The following is a 24,640-nucleotide window of genomic DNA, read 5'->3' as shown; positions in this document are numbered from 1 at the left end:
TTGTCGAATGTTTTTTCACCTTAATTCATAGAATGCCTTTGGCCTCCTGTCCTCTTCACTAAATGCCACTCTTTTTTTTGTGGGGGCACCTGGTTTTGGTTTTGACCGCCTGGGCAATCTGAATGGAGGTTCTCCTCTCCTCCTCCTGCAATCTTCTGAAACACGTTGCAGGTCCAAGTAGACTGTGAGACCACTCACAATGTGCAGAACGGCTTGCAACATGCGCAGTTGCCACCTCGGTGTGAAGCCCAAACTGTCGTAGCCGGAAAGCCAGCAGCGGGAACAGAGCAGTGAGGGAAGGAATGGCTTGGGTGAGCACATCGCTGGATCCTGGAATAGGTGAGTGGCTGTTTATTGAAAGTCTGCAGCTACAGTTTTTGTAACTACTCTCTTTTACTAAACACAGAATGGTCTGGAGCTCATCTTTTAAGTATGTTTATCATAACTATGCCAAGTTGGAAATGGATTGAATTGCTTTTGAACAAAAATGTAAGTGAGCTAAAGAGTGTTTTCACTTTAATTACAAATGCTAGATCCAAACAACATACAAACCAAATAGTGAACATTTCGATTTCAGAAACATAGATTTGCTGACAGTGTTCTATAGGATGTTCAGAAACAGGCAATTATATATCCATTTTTTAAACTTGGCTGGAGCCCAACATTTTGAATAGAAAATATGTGAACTGACATAGAAGAGCTTCAGGTATAGGGTGGGGCCTTAATCTGTGATGCTATGTTGCACGCATTTTAGAATGGAAAATTGCTCTAAAATTGAATCCACACCTCTAAAAGTAAAACATATCTGTGTCTTAACATGTTATCCCAGAATGTAATTTCAGGATCTCTATTCATCTTTTATTCTTTGCAAAGAAGTGACTACCACACACTTTAAAATCAATGACACACCCAATTCAGGTTGGATCTCTGCTGCCTGATCTTAGTATTTCTGGTCTACAGTATATTGGAGCTATATGGGACCATTCTATTTGCATCCTAGTGTGCATCTATTGTTACTGCAACCTTTGGGTTATATCATGTAACTAAATGTTTACTAAAACATGCAATATATTGTAGGTAATATCATATGAAATCTGACTTACCAAGGTCAAAAGTTCTTCATCTGCTTGAGAAAAATAAAATATATAATTAGAGTAATGCTACAGCAGTCAAAACATGTGGCCATGTGGCGGCCTCATTAGTTTTCTGTTTTAATTTTTTTTTGTTCTTTATTTTCACCTGGTGATCCTGCCAGTAACACACTTTCTGCCTTAGTGTGGCACTGGCACCTCTATTTATGGAGGTGCAACAGGAACATCCTTAGACAGCAGCATTTTCTGCAGAGGTTAGTATTAGAGTAACTAGTTGATTTAGATGACCTTTACATAAGTGACTAATAAATTAAAGTGGAATTCCACTCAAGTACTAATTTTAGCCTAAATCTACATCTGTCCCAATTCTAAGCCTATTTGCTCTACCCTGTAAATAGAAAGATTCCTATACTCCCTTATTCTGAATAAACGATTGGGTCACAGCGACAGCTTCAGTGTAGAGGAGGGACAGCCAACCCCAGATGCCTCATAGTAAGTCTATGGGTGATGGCATCGCCCAGGTTCTGCAGCCATTTTCAGTGATCTCTCATCTTCACCTCAAGTCAGCTGCTGGAAAGATCATGTGTCTGGACCAGAACACCCTCAGCATAAGTAAGTATAGACTGCTTTCTTTTATATGGTAGTAAGAAGGCTTAAAATTGAGGTAGGAGTAGTCTCACACGATACGATTGTTGGCAGGGGATTGTCTATTGACAGACTGTTGTCCTAAAATCTGACCGTTAATACGCTCCTTCTGCCAATTGTTGTCCAACTTTTGGCCAACAAATGTTGGATGGCAGACTAGTACATTTTCGGCAGGCAACGGTCTGTTGTCTGATTTTCGTATAGTCAGTAAACAAATCTGTCACACAAAAGTCGAAAGTACAAACACAAAAATTAGCAGAAGGGCCCCAAAGGGTGGTGCTCAAGAGCTGAAATTCCTTGTACATTATTACGTTCGTGTTTGTTGGCCGACAATTGTGTACCGTTAGTATTTAAGACAAGATCCTGGCACATGCCCTTTGGACAAAAATCTGATTCTCAGTTGGCCAACAATCAGATCGTGTGTACGAGGCCTAAGGCTGCATTGACTTAGTATTTGACTCTACTTCCACTTGAATGCCTAACTCCATGTAACAGTTGGAGAAACAGTTGTTTTTCCTTTTGGGATAAAGGTTAAATGGTATGTCTCTACACCCTAACTTCCACAGCTTGGTCAATTAAAGTAAGGTGAAAATCAACAGACTTCATGACAGGATGAACAGGTAATGCAACTATGTTACAGGGGACTCACAAAAACAAAGACTACTTTGTTAGTGACACTGACAGTTTGGGAGCTGCGGTGGCTCAACGCGATTGGCACTGCGCTGACAAGCCATTCACCTCTGCAGCCAGGGGTTCGGATCCCGGTCTCAGCTACATGTGAATTGAGTTTGGTGGTCTCAGCCCGGCTCCCGGTGGGTGTGCTATGCGAGGTAAGCCTGCGCTTAGTACGCCCACCCCCCTCCCACAAAAACCACCACACTTACACGCACTCGAAATTGGGTTAACATCACGCACTTTGACCACGCGGTCTCTAAAAAGAGAGGCGAAGGACTAACGGGGCTGGTTGAGCGGGCTAATCCTCTCACTCCCTTATAGGGAGTCCCTCTGCCCCGTTGGGCTTCAAAGCGGAGCAGGTAGGGCGGGCTGTGTGGGAGGACCCCCTCACACACCCGCCATTGCCACCCGGGGCATGGAGAAAGGTGGCAGATTGCCTCTGGGGGAGGCCTGCCTACTCCCAACTCCTGCAGTCCGGCTCCTCTCTCGAGTACACGCACAAAATACACTTTAAGAAAAAGAAAAAAAAAAAAAAAAAAAAAAAAAGACACTGACAGTTTGCATCATATATGTAATTTTTGCCTTAACACCACTTTAAGCATACTGGTACTATTTACATACCTTTATGCGGTGCTTGCTTGTAGTGGTAGGAGGTAAAAGCAGGTTTCTTTGGTAAAAGTAATAACATCACGATTTCATAGATGGAGCTGTGGAACACTGAAACACACGACATAGATAAAATCAAGTACATTTCATACATTTTAAATGATGCTATGGGCTGTTTGATGCTACTGTATTTGGATCCAAGTTTTTTGAAAAGACTAATTTGAACATCATACATGAGAGATAGAACAGCACCTGTGTTTTGTTAAACATGAAGCTGTTTATAAGGCAATTAGAGGTATTTCAGGGCAGCATTGCAGTAACCTGTACTAAGTTCTTAAATGATAATAACCATTCATACTGTTGCTATGTACTATATCATATCTCCTGCTTAAAGTAGATCAAAACCCAATCACTAAAATCTCATATTATCTTTAACATGCTTCAATCCTATTATATCTAAAGCCTTGATTTAAAAATGACCCCGTCCAACTGCCATGCATGTCCTTATTCAGGCTTTTATTGGTACTGCCTGACAACTGTATCTCATTTGTGATTCTGTGTTGTCACCCTGTCACACATGCTTCTGGTGGACACTACAAGTGTCACCATTGTCACTATCGGAAAGCTTTTTCTGGGGCAATAATGTGCTGCTGATGCTGGAGCAAGTGCATGTAGTCAGGAAGTGTCTGAAAGAGACTGCAGGAAATCAGATGTACAGAGATGCAAGAATAGTTCAAACAATATATTTTTTAAGACAATAAATGCTAAATAAAATAAAAGGTTTCTTCTAAAACACAAATAAACGGGGCAGTGTATGTCTGCATCTGTAAATCTGTGTGCGTTCATGTATGTATGTTAATAAAAAATCATGTTATAGTTTGGTATCTGTTTTTTTTTTTTGGTTGTTGAATACTAAAGCTGGCCAAGCACTCTTACATTATTTTCATTCAATGTGTGGGCTGAACAAAAAAAATCTAAGGCTGCCCATGCTCTATACAGTTTTATTGTACAATCTTTATACAATGCTCTTTAGATTTACTAAAACTACATAATATGAGGACAAACCTAAAACAATCCATTTAACAGTATCATGTGAGTCAGGCCCCTATATTACACAGTTGATGGCAGATCTAAAAGAGATTGTACAATTAAATTGTATAGTGTCTGTTCAGTCTTAATGTGATTGTAAAGTCTTGTTTTTTTTTCTATAAAAATAACAAACGTCACACTTACCTACTCTGTACAGTGGTTTTGCACAGAGCAGCCCAGATCCTCCTTTTCTCGGGTCCCTCTTCGGTGCTCCTGGCTCCTCCCTCCTGTCAAGTGTCCCCACAGCAAGCAGTTTGCTATGGGGGCACCCGAGCTGCAGCTCAGTGTGTCCATTCAGACACGGAGCCCCGGTTCGGCCCCACCCCCTTTCTCTCCTGATTGGCTAACTGACTTTGATTGACAGCAGTGGAAGCAAATGGCGTCGCTGCTGTGTCTCAGCCAATCAAGAGGGAGAGTCCTGGATGGCTGAGGCACTCGTGGACATCGCTGGATAGAGATGAGGCTCAGGTAAGCATTGGGGGGTGCTGGGGGGGCTGCTGCACACAGAAGGCTTTTTATCTTAATGCATAGATGCATTAAGATAAAAACCTTCTGCCTTTACAACCACTTTAAGCATAGTACACACTGAGTTATTTTTTTTGTTCAACCCATCATGCTAAAAAAAGGAAGAGATCCTGTACTAACAATCCGATGTTACTACAGTGATCTCCACGTTGAGCTATTGTTTTCTGACATGGGGACAGCCATTGGCTGCCATTGCTGATCAGATGCCGATTGGCAGACCTTTTTTGGTTATGCCCCTTGACAGAAGCCAGACATTCGGCTCCATCGATTCTATATGGTGCAATTGGCTGAATATCCTGTTATGCTGGCAGTTTCCACAATACCTGAGGAGCAGCTGCATTTGATTGGATGCTAGCACTGTTTAACCAAAAATTTTCCATCCAGCTTCTTCAATTTTTCAACTAAAGGAAATTGGGCGAGAGGGGGTTGAGAGGGCCACTCACAGAGCACATTTTGTCCAGTTCATCAAGAACCAATTGAAAATTTGCATAGTGTAAGGCCAGCTTAAGATTTACAGCAAGGAAAAAAAAAGCCTAAAAGCCTAAAAACCCTTTCACACGGGCGGATCAGTAATGATCCGCCTCCGTGTGTCCGCTTTGCTCAGCGGGGATCTCCCCGCTGAGCCGTTGGCTGACAGGGCGGTCCCCGCACACTGTGCAGGGACTGCCCTGTCTTTCCTCCGCTCTCCCCTATGGGGGATCGGATGAACACGGACCGTATGTCCGTGTTCACCCGATCCGATCCGCCAGTCGAAAGAAAAATAGGATTTTCTTCCGTCTGAAAAATCTTTTCATTGCGGAGGCGGGTGATTACGGGTGTCAGCGGATGGTCATCCGCTGACACCTGCAATCACATAGGGACCAATGTATGTCCCGTTTTCATCCGCAACGGATGGATGAAAATGCGGACATACGGTCCGCACATGTGAAAGGGGCCTAAAATGACTTATACAGGAAATTGTAATAGTGAGGATGTTGTCAAATGTAATTTATTTACCTGTAAGGTCTACTTTTGGGCCGGTTCACACCAGAACTTCGTGCTGGAAAGGCATGATCCGTGCATGTTTTCTGCATCGCATTCAAAACACACTACCTTTGCAATCTGCTGTGGATGCCAATACATTGTTAACGGCACTCTAAACGCAGATCACAAATGCAATGCTTTTGCAGGCACCAGATCTCATATTACCGCAGTACCATGTGATTTGGTACATCACATTTTTTAAAGGTTGTGTATGCACTACTCTTTGTGGGGTCCGGTGTAATTTACAGCCCATTCAGATGAGCGGGCTGCCAAATCACCCTGTAAGGGAACGCACAGGCATTGAACAGGCGCACGTATCGCATTTCTGTGTGATTCTGGTGTTAACTGGCCCTTATGCAACAATAATAACAACAATTTTAACGTAAACCATATATTTTAATAATATTACACAACACTGGTCTAATTATTTAAAAGTGCTTTATTAAAATATTCTCGAAATACAAAAATATTGCATAAAGGTTTGTTCATAAAAAATCAGGGACATATATTTTGTAATGACAATAAATTCTATGGACAGACTGAAAATACTTGCCAGTTATGCTTTTTTGGTAAGGAATTAATGATTTGCCATAAAGTGCAAGTGTTTTTTTTTTAAATAACAGCATAAACTTTTAACTACAGGAAAAAAAAAAAAACAACAATAATAATAGATAGTAGCACATGCACTTATAGGGCAAGTCACTCATAGCACAGATGAATGGTATTTTGACATTGTTGGACTTTTTTTTCATATAGTAGTTATGCTGACTTTCCTTTTGAGGCTGGGTTCACACCTCCGACAGACTGTTCTCATTTTCAGGGACAAATCAGGGCCGAACGTTTGCCTGAATTCGGCCCTGAAACGGAGCCAAAGACACACAGTGTTCCTGTAGCTGCAACGGAGATATGTGAACCAGCTGTCATGCGAATTGGATTCTGGAAAACCCTCATCCAATTCGTATAGGTGTGAACCCAGCCTTAATGTATTCTTTCAGATACACTAGTATACTAAATTAAAGTATGTTAGTATGCAGTATACAGTATTTGCTGGCTTGTTCTAGTTTATCTTACCTCACTGTTCTGTTTAGACAATTACACATTAAAATATAACAATTGCATATTGTTAATACTTCAGAAACTGTGCATTAAAGTGACTGACTCTATTACAAAAATGTTTTTTTTTTCATTCAGATATACCTCTAAAGAAGGAAAGCAAATACTTGCTTCTCCTGCTGTCCTTGTTTCAGTACATGTGATGAGAATTATCCTCTGAAGTCTCTGCAGTAAGTGACATAAAGTAAAGCTGGATATACACATATCAAAATGTGCCTGGTTCAGGAGAAACTTGACGAATTTTGAACTATGTTTAGCCCTGTCTGTTTAACAGAAACTGATCGTTGGACCTGCTTCTGACAAATGGTCCTGCTGGAAAACCAGCATTTGATCGGCCACTGGAGCCATTGATTTGTTTATTCTGACATAGGAGGCATCCCTGCTGTCAGACTACAGTAGCACTACTAGAGTAGTACAGGAGGAACCACAGAGCACTGCGGGGAACACAAGAAACTGACACTTCTAAAAGTGTTGGTTTCTGCAGAGTTTGGTGTGACTTCTCTTCTTCACATCAGTGTTTGGTGATGGGGCAGCGGGAAAGGTAAGTATTTAGTAACTTTTGGGTACATTCATGTTTTAGACATTCATTTTTGGGATAGAGTAGTTTTGTGGGAGAAAAATGGAGGCTGTCTGCTGCCTTTTGAAAATACTGGCGGCCTGGCTGAAATTTAGAGAAAACGCTTCACCTGTCAGGGGAGTGGAGGCTGTTCCTTGAACAATGAGTGTGTTCATTTTGTAGAGGTCATTTTAGTAAATAAGGTGTTCACATGGCATACCCAATTATTTACTAACAAAAATCCTCATTCATGATTTGGTAGTCAAAATGAACATAGATTCACCTGATTTACTAAAGTTCACTTTGCAAAGTGAACATACGATTATGTAAGTGAACAGCTCCTACTTCTTTAATTAACCAATGCCACTGACTGAGCTGATTTCCTGGCTGTCTGTTTGACAGCCAGGCATCTAGCATTGCCACCTACCTATTTCTCTCATGACAGGTTCCCTTTAAAAGCAACAGAAAAGTAAAACATTCCATCAAAATGTACAATAATTATTTTGTTAAATTAACAATATCAAAGTTCTCTTTCAAGTTTGTAATAAACAAAAATATCCCTGGTCTGACAAACTCTTGAGTAATGAATCCTTTCTGTCTAAACTGTAAACACAGAGAAATAAAACGTTTATTTCAATTTAAAAAACATACTTCAAAAGCTATAACATCACATATGACAAGCCAATTTGATGTGTCAAGTTCTCTTTTAACAGTAATTATCTAGAGCTTTGAGACAACCAACTAATTAAATTAATGAATTTGTGAATACAGAGGCATACGTATTTTGAAAGTAAAATATACTTGAATTAAAACAATTGTTAAGGTGTGAATCCATTGTAGTTCTTCACACAAACATGTTCAAACAGCATTAAAAAAAACTTTAAAAGAAGATTTGGTGGTCTATTGTGTTTTACATACCAAACACTCTGTTGCAATAAGCCTCTAGAAAGTTATATGTTGGTGACATATACAGTACAGGAAGTCAGCCTATGAAAAGATGCAATTAAATGTTCTTTAAAAAAAGTGTTTTTGAAGAATTAGTCTACACTATTGTTCTTTCATGCTTTAAAAGCCTTTCATTTTCTATATAAGTCAGTTATCGTAATTGTGGTGTAGATAACTCTACTTTGCCACTCTACTTTTTAGTAAAAATAGTTAAAACTTGACTTTCCTTATATTTACAAAATAATTATTTGTCAAACAGCTTGCCATCTACAATGCCTGTATACCCAAGATGATTATGTATTATTATTATTACATATAGCGCCAAGAATTTAAGAAGCACTTTACTTATTGTACATTCACATCAGGTCTTGTCCTCAAGGAGCTTACAATCTAAGGTCCTTACCTCACATACATTCATACACATACTAGGGACAATTTAGACAGAAGCCAATTAACCTACCAGCATGTCTTTGGAGTTCAGGGCATCTTCACTGATACATCACCAAACATTGGTAGATTGTGTTGAGAGAGTTGCACTCGCTCTCTTTTTATCCTCGGCACCAGCCAGTCATGTCCCGAAAGAGCCTGTGAACTCTCTAGCTTGCCAGCTTGACTTACTCCCCACTTCGATTGGTCGGTGGCGGTGGCTCCACAGACAGTGTCTTGGTTGTTAGGTAGCGGATGACTTGAGACACCCTGCCTCCTCATGCCCAGCCCCATGTTTCTGTTTCTGGCCATCTGTTGGATACCAGTTCTCTCTCTGAATGCTACCAGGCCTGAACCTTGCTTTGGAATTGGACTCTTTCTTTGGCCTCGTACACACAGCCGAGGAACTCGACGTGCCAAACACATCGAGTTCCTCGGCCAGTTCAGCCCTGAAGCCGCCGAGGAGCTCGGCGGGACGAGAGCTCCCATAGAACAACGAGGAAATAGAGAACATGTTCTCTATTTCCTCGCCGAGGTCCTCGTCGGCTTCCTCGGCCGAAAGTGTACACACGGCCGGGTTTCTCGGCAGAATTCAGCCAGAAACTCGGTCGGAAGCTAAATTCTGCCGAGGAAACTGGTCGTGTGTACGAGGCCTCAGAATTCTGCCTTGTCTGTCCCTTTGCTTGGATTTGGACTACTCGTTTTCAACGCCACCTGCCCTGAACCTTGCATCAGATTATGGAGTACACACTCAGTATGTTAACGGTCCAGACTTCCTACCCAGACATAGATTTCCTATCTTCTCTGGATCATCTGTCACAGGCACACTTGAAGTCTCCCTATGAAATTCTTGGCAGGCATTCCAGTTGTTCAAATATAATGCCCAAGTCCTAGGAACATCTAAGTACTGGTAGGCACACTAGATTTAAAGGAAATTTGGCTGCTAAGCGGGGAAGCCATAACATCACCACACTATTTTTACAGACCGACATAAAACAGTTATTTTCCAGTACATTTTAAAACCAATATCTTTAGTACTTTAGATAGTAGGATAACATTTTCATACTTGCATAAACCCCAGTACCCAACCAAGGAAAAATTTGAAAACACTAACCTCTTTGGAATTTCAGCTAGCTAATCAGATTTTAATGAAGCCTAATAAAGAGAATACTGCTTATAAAACACCAAGCTGCGACACCTGAAGAATATAATGTGTGGAAGGTCTCTAAACCATTGAGTACTAGTATGAACCATTGGTCCTGTGCTAGTTGGGGAAGGAGCAGGAACAAAGCAGAGCCTCTGCATAAAATAACTAGGAGTCCCTCTAGATTTAGCTGAATTGCAGTTCTCAGAATGCTTTCAGTTCAAGTAGCCTGATGAGCCTGAAGCAACTGTGGTTTACCTAAATAACCGGCAAGAGAAAAATGTGTTTTATTTATTCCCAAAACTCAAAAAGCACAAAAAGTTTACAATACTACATATGATTAAACCCCACAGTAATCTATCAACAAAAAACACATTTTGCCTTCGCTCTTTACATTATTTATAAGGGGCAAAATTGTATGTCTTTATACCACTGTTTGCAACCAAGTGTGCTAGTACTCATTAATGTGTATGCACAGCCAAAATGGATTTTGGTTTAGTTTAGCATAGAATTGGGAAAGGATTGGGGAAGGACTGTGGGTCTCCACAATGTTGGTGTTTTCTTCTTCATGGGAACATTGATGTGCTGGTCATTTTTCATTCACTCTTAAACCTATTGGCTGAGCACTCTGATTGTTTTTGAAATTAGAGGTATATGTGTTTGGCCAGAATAGCTATTTATTGAAGTCTTTGTCCCTGTTGCAAAAAATTCTCTCAATTCCTGTCTAGTAAATCAGTTGTCACCATGACTGTTAAAGAGGGGAAATTTATCTAACAAAGCACCATATAACAGTAAAATGAACCAGGGCTTTTATCCTTCGTTACTCTATTCAAAACTAAAGAAAAAAAATTGTTTTGGCTGAAATTACACTTAAGTGTTTAAATATGTATTTTCTCATTGGCATATTGATAACAATTTTTATAGGAAAGTCTATAATATTTTTACTCATGAAATTATGATGTAATTTTTTTAGAAAAAATACATATGAAAAGACTGATAGATTAATGTGTTATAGTGATTATAATACATATCATATTTACATTTGTATCCACTTCTCAAGAATCTAAAGTGAATGTAAATGATCAGAATTGTATACCAAATGTTTTGGAGTTGATTGATAAACATTTAGAGCAAAACTAAAGGAATTATTATTCTCATCTCCAAGTTTCTTCATTTAATTCATATATATATATATTTAGGCTACTTAAGAATAACTTATTGTTTTTTTTTTATTTTTTTTATTTCTAAGTCTATGAACCAAACATTGTTAATAGTTATCTGTTCTTTTGTAAACCATACCACAATTGTAACCAAGATTATTATTTTTTCTAGTAAATGGCAAACATGTATGACATTTTTATATTTACAGCACATCACAAATGTACATATTTTACATTATATCATTTTGTACCACATACTTGCAGTACAGTACTTACAGTATCAAATATAAAGTAACCCTGCATAAAAATGAATGTCTGGGGGGAAAGAAAAAAATCTGTACTTCTATGTAATACATGCACATGATTTTTGTCCTTTCAAAGGGGCTACAAGTACAGAAAATTGCAAGCAGTAATCCCTACAGTATGGTCAGCCTTGCCCTGTTCTCGTCTCCTGGACTACAGAACATTTCCTCCTCCTCATCTCCATTAAATGGGGGAATATTCTGTAGTCCAGGAGACAGGGTAAATCTTACACTCAGTTTGGGATTTTGGTACAGCCAAGTCAAGGTGCATAAAAAGTTTGGTGCCCATTGATTTATGGCAGATGAACAGGTATTTTTCTGTACTTGCAGAGTTCTTGTAGGCTGTAATGTAGTTATCTTTTTTTATTTTTGTTTAGTACTCATAGAAAATTCCTATACAATTATGCACCCGTTATTTGACATGGTATGCATGAAGACACCAAGTGATTGTAAAAAATATTCCTATAGGTAAGATATCAGTGCTGAAACTGATGTTATGGCACTTTTTATTTCTATTTGTAATTCATTTTCCTGCAGATATAGGGACTGAATGAAAGGTATGTATTTAAAGAGTAACTCCACTTTCATTGAACTTTCAATATATTTAATTGCTACATGAGCCATTTTATAATTTATGGTTTTTCTAATACTGGCAAAACAATACTATCTAGCTTCGTTGTAACCTTGCCAAAAATGAAAACAGCCCAAGCAACGTCATTTCCTCCTTATGCGATTAACTGACTGTTGCCTTTAGCAGGAAAACTGTCCTAGTCAGTGCTTTGAAAGTAGGAAGTGGCAGGATTCTATGCATCACTTTATACTGACTAGGAGATTGGGTAATTTTTCAAAGTAGAGAAAAAATGGAGTACACTTTAAGAATACCATGTAGCCTACACACCATGTATTTCTTTGACCAGTTATATAAATACATTTGTACTGACAAGCCAAGAATTTTCCCAGCTTTTGAAAAAAACCTCTATGAATACACAAAGCTAAGTGACTACTCTGTTTTTTTACATGTATTATTATTATTATTATTATTAGCAAAGACCGCAAACAGCCGTAGGTTTTTTCGACCATTCCAATATATAACAGACATTTAAAACTCAAATGAAACAGAGTACAATAATTTTGAGCTCTTTTGAGAGCTACACCTACCAAATTCATGAAAAAAAATTATAGCACTTCAGTACTTTATATTTATATTTATATTTACATTTTATATTTAAAACATTTCTTAAAGCATCAAGCTAGAAAAATGACATAGGAATTGGAGTCTTTCTTAACCAAAGAATTTCTGGGGCTGGGTGTTAAATTTTAATTCATAAACCACTGCGGGCTGCAATAAAGAAGCCTGATGCAGAATGATTAAAGTTTATTTCTAATCTGTGGTTGATGTTTAGAGAAATCATCTACATTGTATTTGAAGTACACAAATTCTTATTTTTTAGTGTACTGGACTGTGCTGTACGTCCTAACAGAGCTGCGGGTTAGGCTAGGAGATGTGGAACCTACTGATTGCATCATCAAAGGTTCTGCACTCAACATATGGGTTGTTGTAGCTGGGCCAGACCGTACGGTTTTCTCTGTCACATATATATTTTGAGAGCTACCCATGTCAGGGCGATAGCTTAAACCTCCTTGTACATTGGAGATTGGCTGCATTAACCTCTCAGTGGAGATTGGCTGCATTAACCTCTCAGTGGAGACTGGTTGCATTACTGTCTCAGTGGTAAATGGCTGTATTACTCTCTCAGTGACTACAACATTCTGGGTATCACTTATGTCTGGATAATTGAATGTGTTGGAATGTCTTGAGGTACTAGGAGCTACAACACGTTCCCTTAAAACAACATTGGATGATTCAGGTAGACTTTGCAAATTCGGTAATTCTATAAATTCATGGACACCAGATGATGGCCGGAGGACCCTCTCTGTTACAATGACATTGGAACTATTAGGTACATTGGTAAATACCCCATGTGGCGTAGAAGTAGAGCCTAACACCCTTTCTGTAACCAGAATGCTAGAAGGCATACTTGGCTCCACAGTACGTACAACTGGTCTCATGGGGTTCTCAGTGGTGGTGTAGGTTTCAGTTACAACTACATTACCTGGAATGCCTTGTACAGGCATAGCTGGTTTGAAGCTAGTAGATGGAAATGAGCTTTCAGTGACAAAGGCAGAACTGTTAGCTGATACAGAGCGGTTACCAGGAACATTCAAGCTAGGCTCATTGAACATAACATTTGTGTCAGTTTCTACAATTGGAACATTGGTAAATGGCCGTGACTGATTCCCCCCAGGTATATCAATCTCTGAACCAATACATATTTCTGCTAATGTTTTAAATTTTGGTCCCAATGTATCCAAAAAGTCCTCATCAAAGTCATCTGCAATAAAACTGCAGCACCCCACAGATCCAGCTGGGCTTCCAACTCCTTCATTGTCATAGATCAGAAGACAATCATTTGATGGGCGGCCCTCATCCTCATTGGCAAACGCTTCTGCTTTCTAAAATAATGATATTTATACAATTTTCGAATGAATATCAGCAATCACATTATTGTTCACTATGACTTATTCAATGAAATAAAAACATGTATTTTAAATGATTAAATTATTTCCTACCAGGCTTGGTGTGTAGATGGAAGGTCTATCCACTAGGATTCTAATGTTTAATTTCTAATGATTTTTTTATATAACAATTTTATTTTATTGATTTCCTCTTACTACTTATAAATGGAATGAACCAAAAAATTTAGATTTAGATTTAGGGCAAACCTCTAACTACAGCCTAATGCTGCATACACACAATCGGAATTGCCGACAATAAAAGTTCAATGTGAGCTTTTGGTCGTAAATTCTGACCGCATGTAGGCCTCATCAGACATTTTCTGTCGGAAAATTTGAGAGCTGATCATCTGTATGCAATTCCGATGCAAAAAAATCCTACGCATTCTCGGAATCATTGAATTTTCTCGGCTCGTCATAGTGTTGTATGTCACCCCGTTCTTGACGGTCGGAATTTCCGACAACATTTGTGTGACCGTGTGTATGCAACAGAAGCCAACATCCCGTCGGAAAAAAATCCACGGTTTTCTTGTTGGAAATTCTGCTCGTGTGTACGCGGCATAATTCTGCTCTGATCCTGGGTGAACAATACCAAGTGAAATTTAAAATAGACAATTGACTTCCCCTCCCCTAGCTTGACTGCACGGACCTACCAAAATCTAAAGTTGCCCATAGACATGGCAGTCATTAACCAACAAAAAGGATGAAGTTCATCTAATTTTGTGGGTACCTGAAGATCCAAAGGCAATGGAATTTATATAGTATAATAGTATTAATATATCCCATGGGTAAGGTCAGACAGCCAGTAAAGATATTATGGGAATAAATATAGGTCAACAATATTAAAACAATCTAATTGTTATTGGCCTAACTCCATCTTTTCCCACTACAAAGCAAAAAATATATACTTATACTTTAAAGAGACCTGAATGGGAAAACCACCATATAATTTTAAAAGAACAACCCCTACTGACTGATCTGCTTCCCTGTTCTCCCCTGCTGTTATGTCCCCCTGAAGGGCCTGGGAGTCCAACACCTGTGTTAGCTCCATGTTGGATAGTATATGAACATACACAAGGTAAATGTCTTTCTACCCTCACTCACATGGTAGTGTTTGGGCCTGGCAACTAGCCACTCAGACCTAAGCTCTTCACTTTGGGTAGAATCTTTTCCATGCAAGGAAGCACCGAGGGAGCACAGAGAAGGTATCAGCAGGTGGGTGATTTATTGTTCTAAGGGAATTATTCAAGGCAAAGTGATAGATTTTCTTTAGTTGTTTAGGAAAGTAACACTAAAGCCGTTTAAACACTTCTTTCATGAAAATATATACAGTATGTACACTAGTAGCCAGATTAGGCAAACTAATGCCATCTGTTTGCCATTGTATGCAAAGCTTGTTAGACAATTATCATAGCAGATCAAACGTACAGCAAGCCCAAAATACTAACTATTAAGCCACTATACTGTTTATCTTTCTTTAATGTTAAATTAAACATGTTTATATAGAAGCAAAACAATATAGATCTATTACTTACATCAGCAAAGTAGTTTTCCACATAAGCCATATTCATGGTGCCACCCTCTCTGTATGATGGTGGCAGAGTTCCAACTAGTGAGCCATTAAATTCTCTCTCCATGGTATATCTTCCTCCCCCATCTCCAAAGGTTTCAAAGCCAGTAGTGGAAGTACCTCTTCCAGCACCACTTATACCGATTCCACTGACTCCACCAATTCCACTGATTCCACCAATTCCACCACTTGCTGATCGGACTGCCATTGCTTCTTCTTTTAGTCGATCTCCATAATTGCCTTGCTGAATCTCTGCAAAACAACCAACAGATATATATGTAAAGCTTCCACTAGTAATGCAAATAACACCAACATTCATTAATGTCTCACAAATTCTCAATCTCAATGCCACAATCTAAAGTTGGTATTTATCCAAAGATATACAGTTTCATGTTCATGAAGCATTTTGAGTCAATGATTTCAATTTCTGAAAATTTGGAGCTAAATTATTTATCAGGAATACATTTCTTGAAATCGAGTATAGAACTATCATGTTACACATGCATTGTCTGTTTCCATTTAATAATGTTGTACCTACTTCACTCTATAGTTAGGGTATGCTTTCTGTATTTAGCCCCACCCTTCTTGTTCATGCTTTACTGTATTCTGCTGGAGCTAGACAAACTATGATTTTTTTGACCTATCAAATGTTCATCTGCTATGATTTGCACAGGTTTTGGATTAAAAATTTTTACGATCTGCAAGATGTTATTTGGATTGAGTCACTGTCAGCCATGCTTCTGAGACTGTAAGTTAAGCTATCTGGCCACAACTGGATCATTTATAGAGATCACACTTTCAGTGTTTAGATTGCGTAAACAGAACAAGAAATATCTTAAATTTTTCTGTACCTTCCAAGGCCTTTAAAAAATAATGTAGTAGACTTACCTGAACCTGCGCAGGGTGAAGTTATAAGCATACTTGTCATATCCTGTATAACAAAAAGAAACTGCTTTGAAGCTGGTATTTTTTCAGTTCAAGGTCTCAGATACTCAATAATTGTATAATTTTTTTGTTTTGCTGTGATGTTTTTTTCTCTTTTTTTCTGACCATGTAAAGGCCTCTGTCAACCGGCTTTTGTTCACATCAGAACTTGCTTCTCTCCCCATACATGTCAATATAAATGCACAAAACAAGGTCAAATGCAGGTCCAAAGGAGGTCAACTGTAGGCCCAATGCACCTGTCAAGAGACTGCACATGGTCTCAAAAGTGCCTACTTGGAAGCAAACTGCATTTGCCCATCAACAAAAGAACAAAAGCCCTAAAACTAATTTCTCACCCACAACACGTGCTGGTAGGCTAAATTACCCTATACTTTTTTTTATATATGATGGGAACGCTAGCAGTGACCGTAATAAGGAGTTTGACTCCCAACATTAGCTTTAGGGTTGCCACCTTTTCTTCAAGCCAAACCCGAACACTTTTGCGGCACAGGGCAATTTTTTGTTATTGCAGTAAACACTATAGGATTATAAAAGACCTGGGACACATTTGGGTGCCCCAAGGAAAGTAGTAATGTAGCGCACAGAGTGTGCTAGTGGGTGTGCCCAAATTTCTCTTGCTGACATCATCACCCCACCCTTCAGTGATGCCAAACCTGCCCACAAATAGCCGCAACATATTTGTGTATTACTATCTTGGTTACTTGGGGAGCCACAGCCTGGTCTGAATAATGTGTCTAGGTTTCAGGTGGACTGAAACCCGGACTCATGATCCAAAACCGGAACTGTCCGGGTGAATCCTGGACAGGTAGCAACCCCAATTAGCTTTCTATTGTATATGTTTATTGTTACCAATGCAGCAAGAACACTGTAAAAAGCCAAGCAGAACGAGGCTTCTTCCTTTTGCACCATTGGCTGGTTGATTGACCATGTAAGTACACAACTGTGATAGCTGTGCCACTTGCTTATGATATTGTTTATACTGCTTGCCCTGCCTTTACCCACTTGTGTTAGTTACGCTATTAAATGTGGCAAACACAGGCAGGTAAAGAGACCATGAAAGATAAAAAAAAGCATTACAAACACTAATGTTGGAAATTTCTATCATCAGAAATCAGTTATGACCTAATTTATTAAAGTGGACCCTGGCTAGAGAAGATACTCAGTTGAAATTCATGTATATATATCCCTGTGCCCCAGAGGAAGCGATTTGTCGCGAAACCAGGTCGGGAGGAACGTGCATCCACATCGGTATCACCCCCCGTTGACTGCATTTTTCCACACCATTGATGGGCTGTCTGGTCTGCTTCCGGCCGGAGCTTCAACTTGATAAGCCTTTCAAACACTGCTAATCTGTAAGTGTGTTTTTGTCTTTATTTTTAAATAAATCAATTTTTTACGTATTTACACTATTGTGGCCTCCTATGTTTTTTATGTGGTATGGTCATCGTATCCCCCAACACGGGAGTGCAACCGAGATCGATATCCTGATTGTCCACACAAGCCTTTACTCTGCAGAGTTTAAAATCTTCATGCTACCTGGGGTCTTCTTTTAACTAAGAGACCACCGGGAATCTGGTAAGCAGATTCATTACTCGTTTGGTGGAGGTCTCTTCTTATTGGATTGTCACTTACCAATATGGACTTTTCTTTTCATATTCACTGGTGAAAGGACTTTTTTGCTTTTATCAAGGACTTTTTTGATAATTTGCTGTTCATTTATATTCCTCATATTATTCACGGATGATTAATTTTATTCGGTTTTGGATATATTTGTATTTTTATATTATGTGTAGCGCATCTTGTTTTTTTCTTTATGTATATATATGTACTGTTTTATTTACCAATAGATTTGTACATATGTACAGCCAGTCGAGTATAACAAACCTCTGTTACACTGCACGGCCAGCCAGGTGACACAGTTATTTCTTGGGTCAGTAATTCAGCTGCCTATGTACCTGCCCACTGGACGATTACCCATAATTGTGATCTCTCTCCAATGAGCAGGAAGCTGTCCTTTAAAACATGAAAGCTAAACCAGAAAGCAGCAATACTATGCCGCGTACACACGGTCGGAATTTCCATCAAGAAAAGTTTGATGTGAGATTTTGGTTGGAAATTCCGACCGTGTGTAGGCCCCATCGCACATTTTCTGTCGGAATGTCCGTCAGCAAAAATTTGAGAGCTGGTTCTCTCTCATTCTCCCGACTGATCATCTTCATTCTTCTTGCTGCTAAATATCAATAGCAGGAGCATGGAAGAAACCCTCAGTCTCATTAAGAGTTAAAATGTAACTCTGCCAATCCCTACACTGGCTCCCGATCGCGCAGTGAATTAAATTCAATATACTAATCACAACATACAAAGCCATTCACAACTCTGCCCCGAGCTACATCACCAATTTGTCTCTAAATATCACCCAAACCATCTTCTCTCTTTGGCTAGACTTTAAAAAAATACCTTCACTCTAGTTTTTCCTGAGCACTACTAACAGCTCCTCTAGATGAGAAAATGAAGACTGTATTGAGAGAAATATGAAGACTACTATTGTTGACATTTTATTCCAAATAATGCTAGTTTGCATGACTGTTCTGATTCAGTGGCTTTAATACTTTCTGAGTCACTGATCTGAAGCAAATACGAAAATAAGCAGTAATGTTACCTTTCTGTACGCTTGCTCCAGGCCAGGGACTTAAAGTACCAAAGCCAGAGGCAGCTAGCTAGGCAACTAGCATTTTCAGAAGTTGCAGGTTTCAAAGCTGTAATCTCAAACCTGGTTTCAGTACCCAAAGAGTCATTGACAGCTCCAGAATCTGCGCATTTATAAACCAAGTGAGCAATAAATGTGTCCATATTTCTGTCCTCACAGATTAACATTGAGGATAACAAAAATAATTACTTACCACATCTTCAGGTTTTGCACCCTCGGTTCCCCACTGATGACAAGCACCTTCATATCCAGAAGCAACAGGAACAAATTGTGTCCCAGCTCCAGCTCCAGCTCCACATAGACACAGTAGTAGTAAGAGAAGAGCCACTGGTAGAGAAGAGGAAAATAGGAAAGCTGCTGTAAGTATGATATTTGTGTGCAACACATCTGTATTTGTGCATCTTAAAGCTCACACTGGGCTTTTTCTTCTAAATAAAAAGGCCCCCTAGCAGTATGTAGAATAAAAACAATCATCTCTCAATGCAATACACACCTATCTGCCACTGTCCCTTGCAGTATTTTTATGGGTCTACAAAGCCCTGCACTAACAAAGTTGCAGCCAATTATAGACTCACTCCTTGAGACGGCATCACCACTGTACCTTGTACTAAAAAGGGGCTTTAATATATAGCACATATTTATAATATTCAACTGAACATCATTTTTTTCTTTGCAATGAAACTTTACACATGTACTGTAACATTCAGTGTGGCAAGTTGTCAGTTAAAAAGAAAACCATTATAGGGCTTTCTTTACCTTAACAAAAATGTATATTGCGTTCAAATTGTGCCCTAAAGTTCTTAAAGGGGTTGTAAAGGAATTCATTTTTTTCCCTAAATAGCTTCCTTTACCTCAGTGCAGTCCTCCTTCGCTTACCTCATCCTTCGATTGTGCTTTTAAACGTCCTTATTTCTTCTGAGAAATCCTCACTTCCTGTTCTTCTGTCTGTAACTCCACACAGTAATGCAAGGCTTCCTCCCTGGTGTGGAGAAAGCCTCTTGAGGGGGCGAGCAGGAGTGTCAGGACGCCCACTAACACACAGCTCCTTTCTCTATCTGCAAAGTAGAGAGTGTCCTGACTTGCCTGCTCGCCCCCTCCCCCCTCAAGAGGCTTTCTCCACACAAGGGAGAAAGCCTCGCATTACGGTGTGTAGTTACAGACAGAAGAACAGGAAGTGAGGATTTCTCAGAATAAATAAGGACATTTAAAAGTAAAATCGAAGGATGAGGTATGTGAAGGAGGACTGCACTGAGGTAAAGGAAGCTATTTAGGGAAAAAATGAATTCCTTTACAACCCCTTTAAGAACTTTAGGGCACAATTTGAACGCAAGATACATTTTTGTTACCTTTTTGATCAGCTAATGTCAACCTCAACTATCATTAATTTAATCCAGGGAATTTCTGATCATACATCTGGCCTAATTTGCAATATATGTTAAGTTCGATTTTGACCCTTTTTTCAGATGGTTATTCTAAATCATTATAAAGTCTGGTGAGATATCTTGATAGTGCAACTGGTGGCAGTACTTCAGACAGCAAGGATAACCAACCCCTGACTTAAAGCGGGGGTTCACCCCAAAAAAAAAATGTAACATTACATTTAGCCGAGTTGTCATGACAATCGGCTGTTTTTTTTTATTTTATCCCCGTACATACCGTCTTTTCACCTCTGCTTCCGGGTATGTCTTCTGTGGGACTGGGCATTCCTATCTGATTGGCAGGCTTCCAACCGTTGCATACAGCGCGTCAGTTGCAGAAAGAAGCCGAACGTCGGTGCGGCTCTTTACGGCGCCTGCGCACCGACGTTCGGCTTCTTTCGGCAACTCGTGACGCGCAGTATGCGACGGTCGGAAGCCTGTCAATCAGATAGGAACGCCCAGTCCAGCAGAAGACATACCCGGAAGTGGCGGTGAAAATACTGTATGTACGGGGATAAAAAAAAAAAACAGCCGATTGTCATTATGACAACTCGGCTGAATGTAATGTTAAAAATTAATTTTTTGGGTGAACCTCCGCTTTAAGAGCCAATATTAAAATAAAGCAGAGAATGGGGATGTTGCAGCCTGTGAGCATTGCTTTTATACTCTTGCCTGTATAAAGTAAATATTCTCACACACTATTCAGGCCTGTGTTAGACTTGTGTTTTACTATTTAACCACTTCAGTACTGGGCACTTGTACCAATAACACGTTTTTATCGATTTTTTCATAGAAATATGGCTTTTTTTTGGTGGTATTTATTCACCACAGGTTTTTTTTTTGTAAAATAAGCGAAAAAAGCCCAAACATTGTAATAAGCAAATGTGTTTTTCTTTGTTTCTGTTATAAAATTTTGCGAATAAATAATCTTTCTACTTAAATTTAGGTCAAAATATATTCTGCTACAGTGTTTATTATATAGTCTGCAGAAAAGCTAGTCCACAAACTATGTTATATATACCTGAAAATTGATCAGTCCTGATGTACTGACCCCCTATCTCATTTAGGGGGTACAAATACCCCTAAATGAAAATGTTGAAAGTAGACAGTCCATGGTATTTAGTAAGAGGCATGGAATTTTTTTTGAAGTAGTAATTTATGTCACAATTGTTTGGAAAATAAAGGAATACAATTTTTTTTTACATACTGTAACCAATGTAGTAAAAATATCATATAATTGGTGTGGCAGTAATCAGGGACACTGACTGGTGACAGTATGTATATATATATATATATATATATTATACTTTTTTCATTTTTATTATATATATATATATTTTCAAACACTGTGACCAGAGCAATACAGTATTACCATAGTAACACTGTACTACTCTGGTGAAGGGATCAGGGTTTTTTTTTTTTTTTTTTTTACACATTATGATTGCTTATACCAGTATATTTTATGGAGGAGGATTTGGTATGGCTTTGCTTCAGGTCAGGGAGCAACATTGGTATAAGCAACCATTTTTTTCCAAATTAAACTGGATCATTCAGTGTCTTTTGTTGTGATTAGCTGCGATTGGCTAAATCTATTCACATGGTACAGATAGGCTGTGATTGGAATTTTCTGTACCATTTGATCACTGTGACCAATCACAGCTAGAAACACAACTGTACACAATTGATGGCATGAAAGGAAGACATCCATTGTTTACAAATGTCATGTGATCTGCTGTGTAAACATTTTATCAACCTAAAACTATAAATAACCACCTAAAATTGTAAATATCAGTTTACTGTGGTTGCAGTGCGATGAGAACTTTAAAGGCCAGTTCACACCAGAGCATGGTATGGGAAACCCACGTTCCTTGCCTGTTTCCCGCACTGCATTCAAAACGCACTGCAGTTGCACTCTGCAGCGAGTGTCAGTGCAATGCTAATGACACCCCAAACGCAGGTCACAAACATTTGCCTCCACCGGATCACATGGTACAGTATCCAGTTGCTCTGCATTACTTTCATTTCAGTCCGCCAGCAATTTCAGCCCATTCAAATAAATAGTCTGAAATCGTACTGCACCCGGATCACATTTGAATCGCACAGTAACAACGCACAGCATGTTCCTGTGCGATTCATGATATGAACCGGCCCTAAAACTAGCAAATGTATGGCCATCATAACTAATACAATAAATACACGGCCTTAATCACTTGTCCCCCAAGGACGTCAAATTACATCCTCGACTTTGTGCGGTGATATCTGAATGATGCCTGCAGCTACAGGCATCATTTAGATATCACCATCTTCTGCCGGCGATTCTGTGCACGATAAGAATGATCATAGCGGCAGTTCCACTGCCTGATCGTTCTTATAGGCAGTGGGACAGGATGTCCCCCCTCCTGCCGCCATTTGGTGCTTCTCCGGGCTCTCCCGTGCCATCGGGGGCCCAGAAAACGAATTGGCTGGCGCCGGCTCACGACGATAGAGATGACTGGTGACCAGATGGTCACCAGTCATCTCTATGACCGTCAGAGGCCCGGTTGTGACGTTGTGACGTCACGCCCGGGTACCCGGAAGTAAATAAAGACACAATCGCGGCTGTCGGCATGAGATCAGTGATTTTTTTTCACAATCTCATGCTTTCAAGCCTGGAGGAGAGATGTGGGGTCGTATTGACCCCACATATCTCCATAAAGAGGACCTGTCACAGTGATTCCTATTACAAGGGATGTTTACATTCCTTGTAATAGGAATAAAAGTGATCAATTTTTTTTTTAAAACAGTTTAAAAAAAAAAAATAAGTAAAATAAACATATATATATATATATATATTTTTTAAAACGCCCCTATAGCCCCGGTATCTCGCGCTCAGATGCGAACACGCATGTAAGTCCCGCCCACATATGTAAACGCCATTCAAACCCCACATGTGATGTATCGCCACGTGCGTTAGAGTGTGTGCAACAATTCTAGCACTAGACCTCCTCTGTAACTCGAAAATAGTAACCTGTAAAAAATGTTAAAGCGTCGCCTATGGAGATTTTTAACCACTTGCCGACCTCCTCATGTAAATATACGTCAGCAGAATGGCACGGACAGGCACATGCACGTACCTATACGTCCTCTGCTTGACGTGGGTCGGGGGTCCGATCGGGACCCCCCCCCCCGGTACATGCGGAGGTCGGTAAGCCTCGGGGAGCGATCCGGGACGACGGCGCGGCTATTCGTTTATAGCCGCTCCGTCGCGATCACTCCCCGGAGCTGAAGAACGGGGAGAGCCGTATGTAAACACGGCTTCCCCGTGCTTCACTGTGGCGCCGTATCGATCGAGTGATCCCTTATATAAGGGAGACTCGATCGATGATGTCAGTCCTACAGCCACACCCCCCATAAGTTGTAAACACACATCAAGTGAACACTAAATGTTACAGCGCCCCCTGTGTTTAACTCTCAAACTGCAACTGTCATTTTCACAATAAAGAATGCAATTTAAATGTATTTTTTGCTGTGAAAATGACAATGGTCCCAAAAATGTGTCAAAATTGTCCGAAGTGTCCGCCATAATGTCGCAGTCACGAAAGAAATCGCTGATCGCCGCCATTAGTAGTAAAAAAAATAAAAAAGAATAAAAAAATAAAAATGCAATAAAACTATCCCCTATTTTGTAAACGCTATAAATTTTGCGCAAACCAACCGATAAACGATTATTGCGATTTTTTTTACCAAAAATAGGTAGAAGAATACGTATCGGCCTAAACTGAGGAAAAAAAAAAATTTTATATATGTTTTTGGGGGATATTTATTATAGCAAAAAGTAAAAAATATTGCATTTTTTTCAAAATTGTCGCTCTATTTTTGTTTATAGCGCAAAAACTAAAAACCGCAGATGTGATCAAATACCACCAAAAGAAAGCTCTATTTGTGGGGAAAAAAGGACGCCAATTTTGTTTGGGAGCCACGTCGCACGACCGCGCAATTGTCTGTTAAAGCGACGCAGTACCGAACTGTAAAAACACCTTGGGTCTTTAGGCAGCCTGGTCCGGGGCTTAAGTGGTTAAGTACCGAAGTTTGGCGCCATTCCATGAGTGTGCGCAATTTTAAAGCGTGACATGTTAGGTATCTATTT

The 24,640-nt window shown here is 39.6% G+C and overlaps 2 protein-coding genes across 2 annotated transcripts in view; both read right to left on the bottom strand.

The window, feature by feature from the left end:
• DSG2 (desmoglein 2) overlaps window positions 1–4,268 on the bottom strand; it is a 164,369-nt gene extending 160,101 nt beyond the window's left edge. The window contains exons 1-2 of the mRNA XM_040354108.1: window positions 3,033–4,268; window positions 1,104–1,123 (exon numbers count right to left, since the gene is read on the bottom strand). The gene's annotated coding sequence lies outside the window, so the exon portion shown is untranslated. The remainder of the gene's footprint in view (window positions 1–1,103; window positions 1,124–3,032) is intronic.
• A 5,083-nt stretch (window positions 4,269–9,351) lies between these two features.
• The window catches only part of LOC120940946 (desmoglein-3-like), an 86,259-nt gene continuing 70,970 nt past the window's right edge, over window positions 9,352–24,640 (bottom strand). Inside the window, exons 13-16 of the mRNA XM_040354105.1 lie at window positions 19,290–19,423; window positions 16,333–16,375; window positions 15,410–15,696; window positions 9,352–13,814 (exon numbers count right to left, since the gene is read on the bottom strand). Of these exons, the coding sequence (XP_040210039.1) occupies window positions 12,741–13,814; window positions 15,410–15,696; window positions 16,333–16,375; window positions 19,290–19,423 (1,538 nt within the window). The 3' untranslated portion in view covers window positions 9,352–12,740. The remainder of the gene's footprint in view (window positions 13,815–15,409; window positions 15,697–16,332; window positions 16,376–19,289; window positions 19,424–24,640) is intronic.

Source organism: Rana temporaria, chromosome 5 (genome assembly GCF_905171775.1).
Source record: "Rana temporaria chromosome 5, aRanTem1.1, whole genome shotgun sequence".
NCBI lineage: Eukaryota > Metazoa > Chordata > Amphibia > Anura > Ranidae > Rana > Rana temporaria.
Note: the sequence above shows the minus strand (reverse complement) of the source record. Positions and strands in the feature narration are given on the sequence as shown.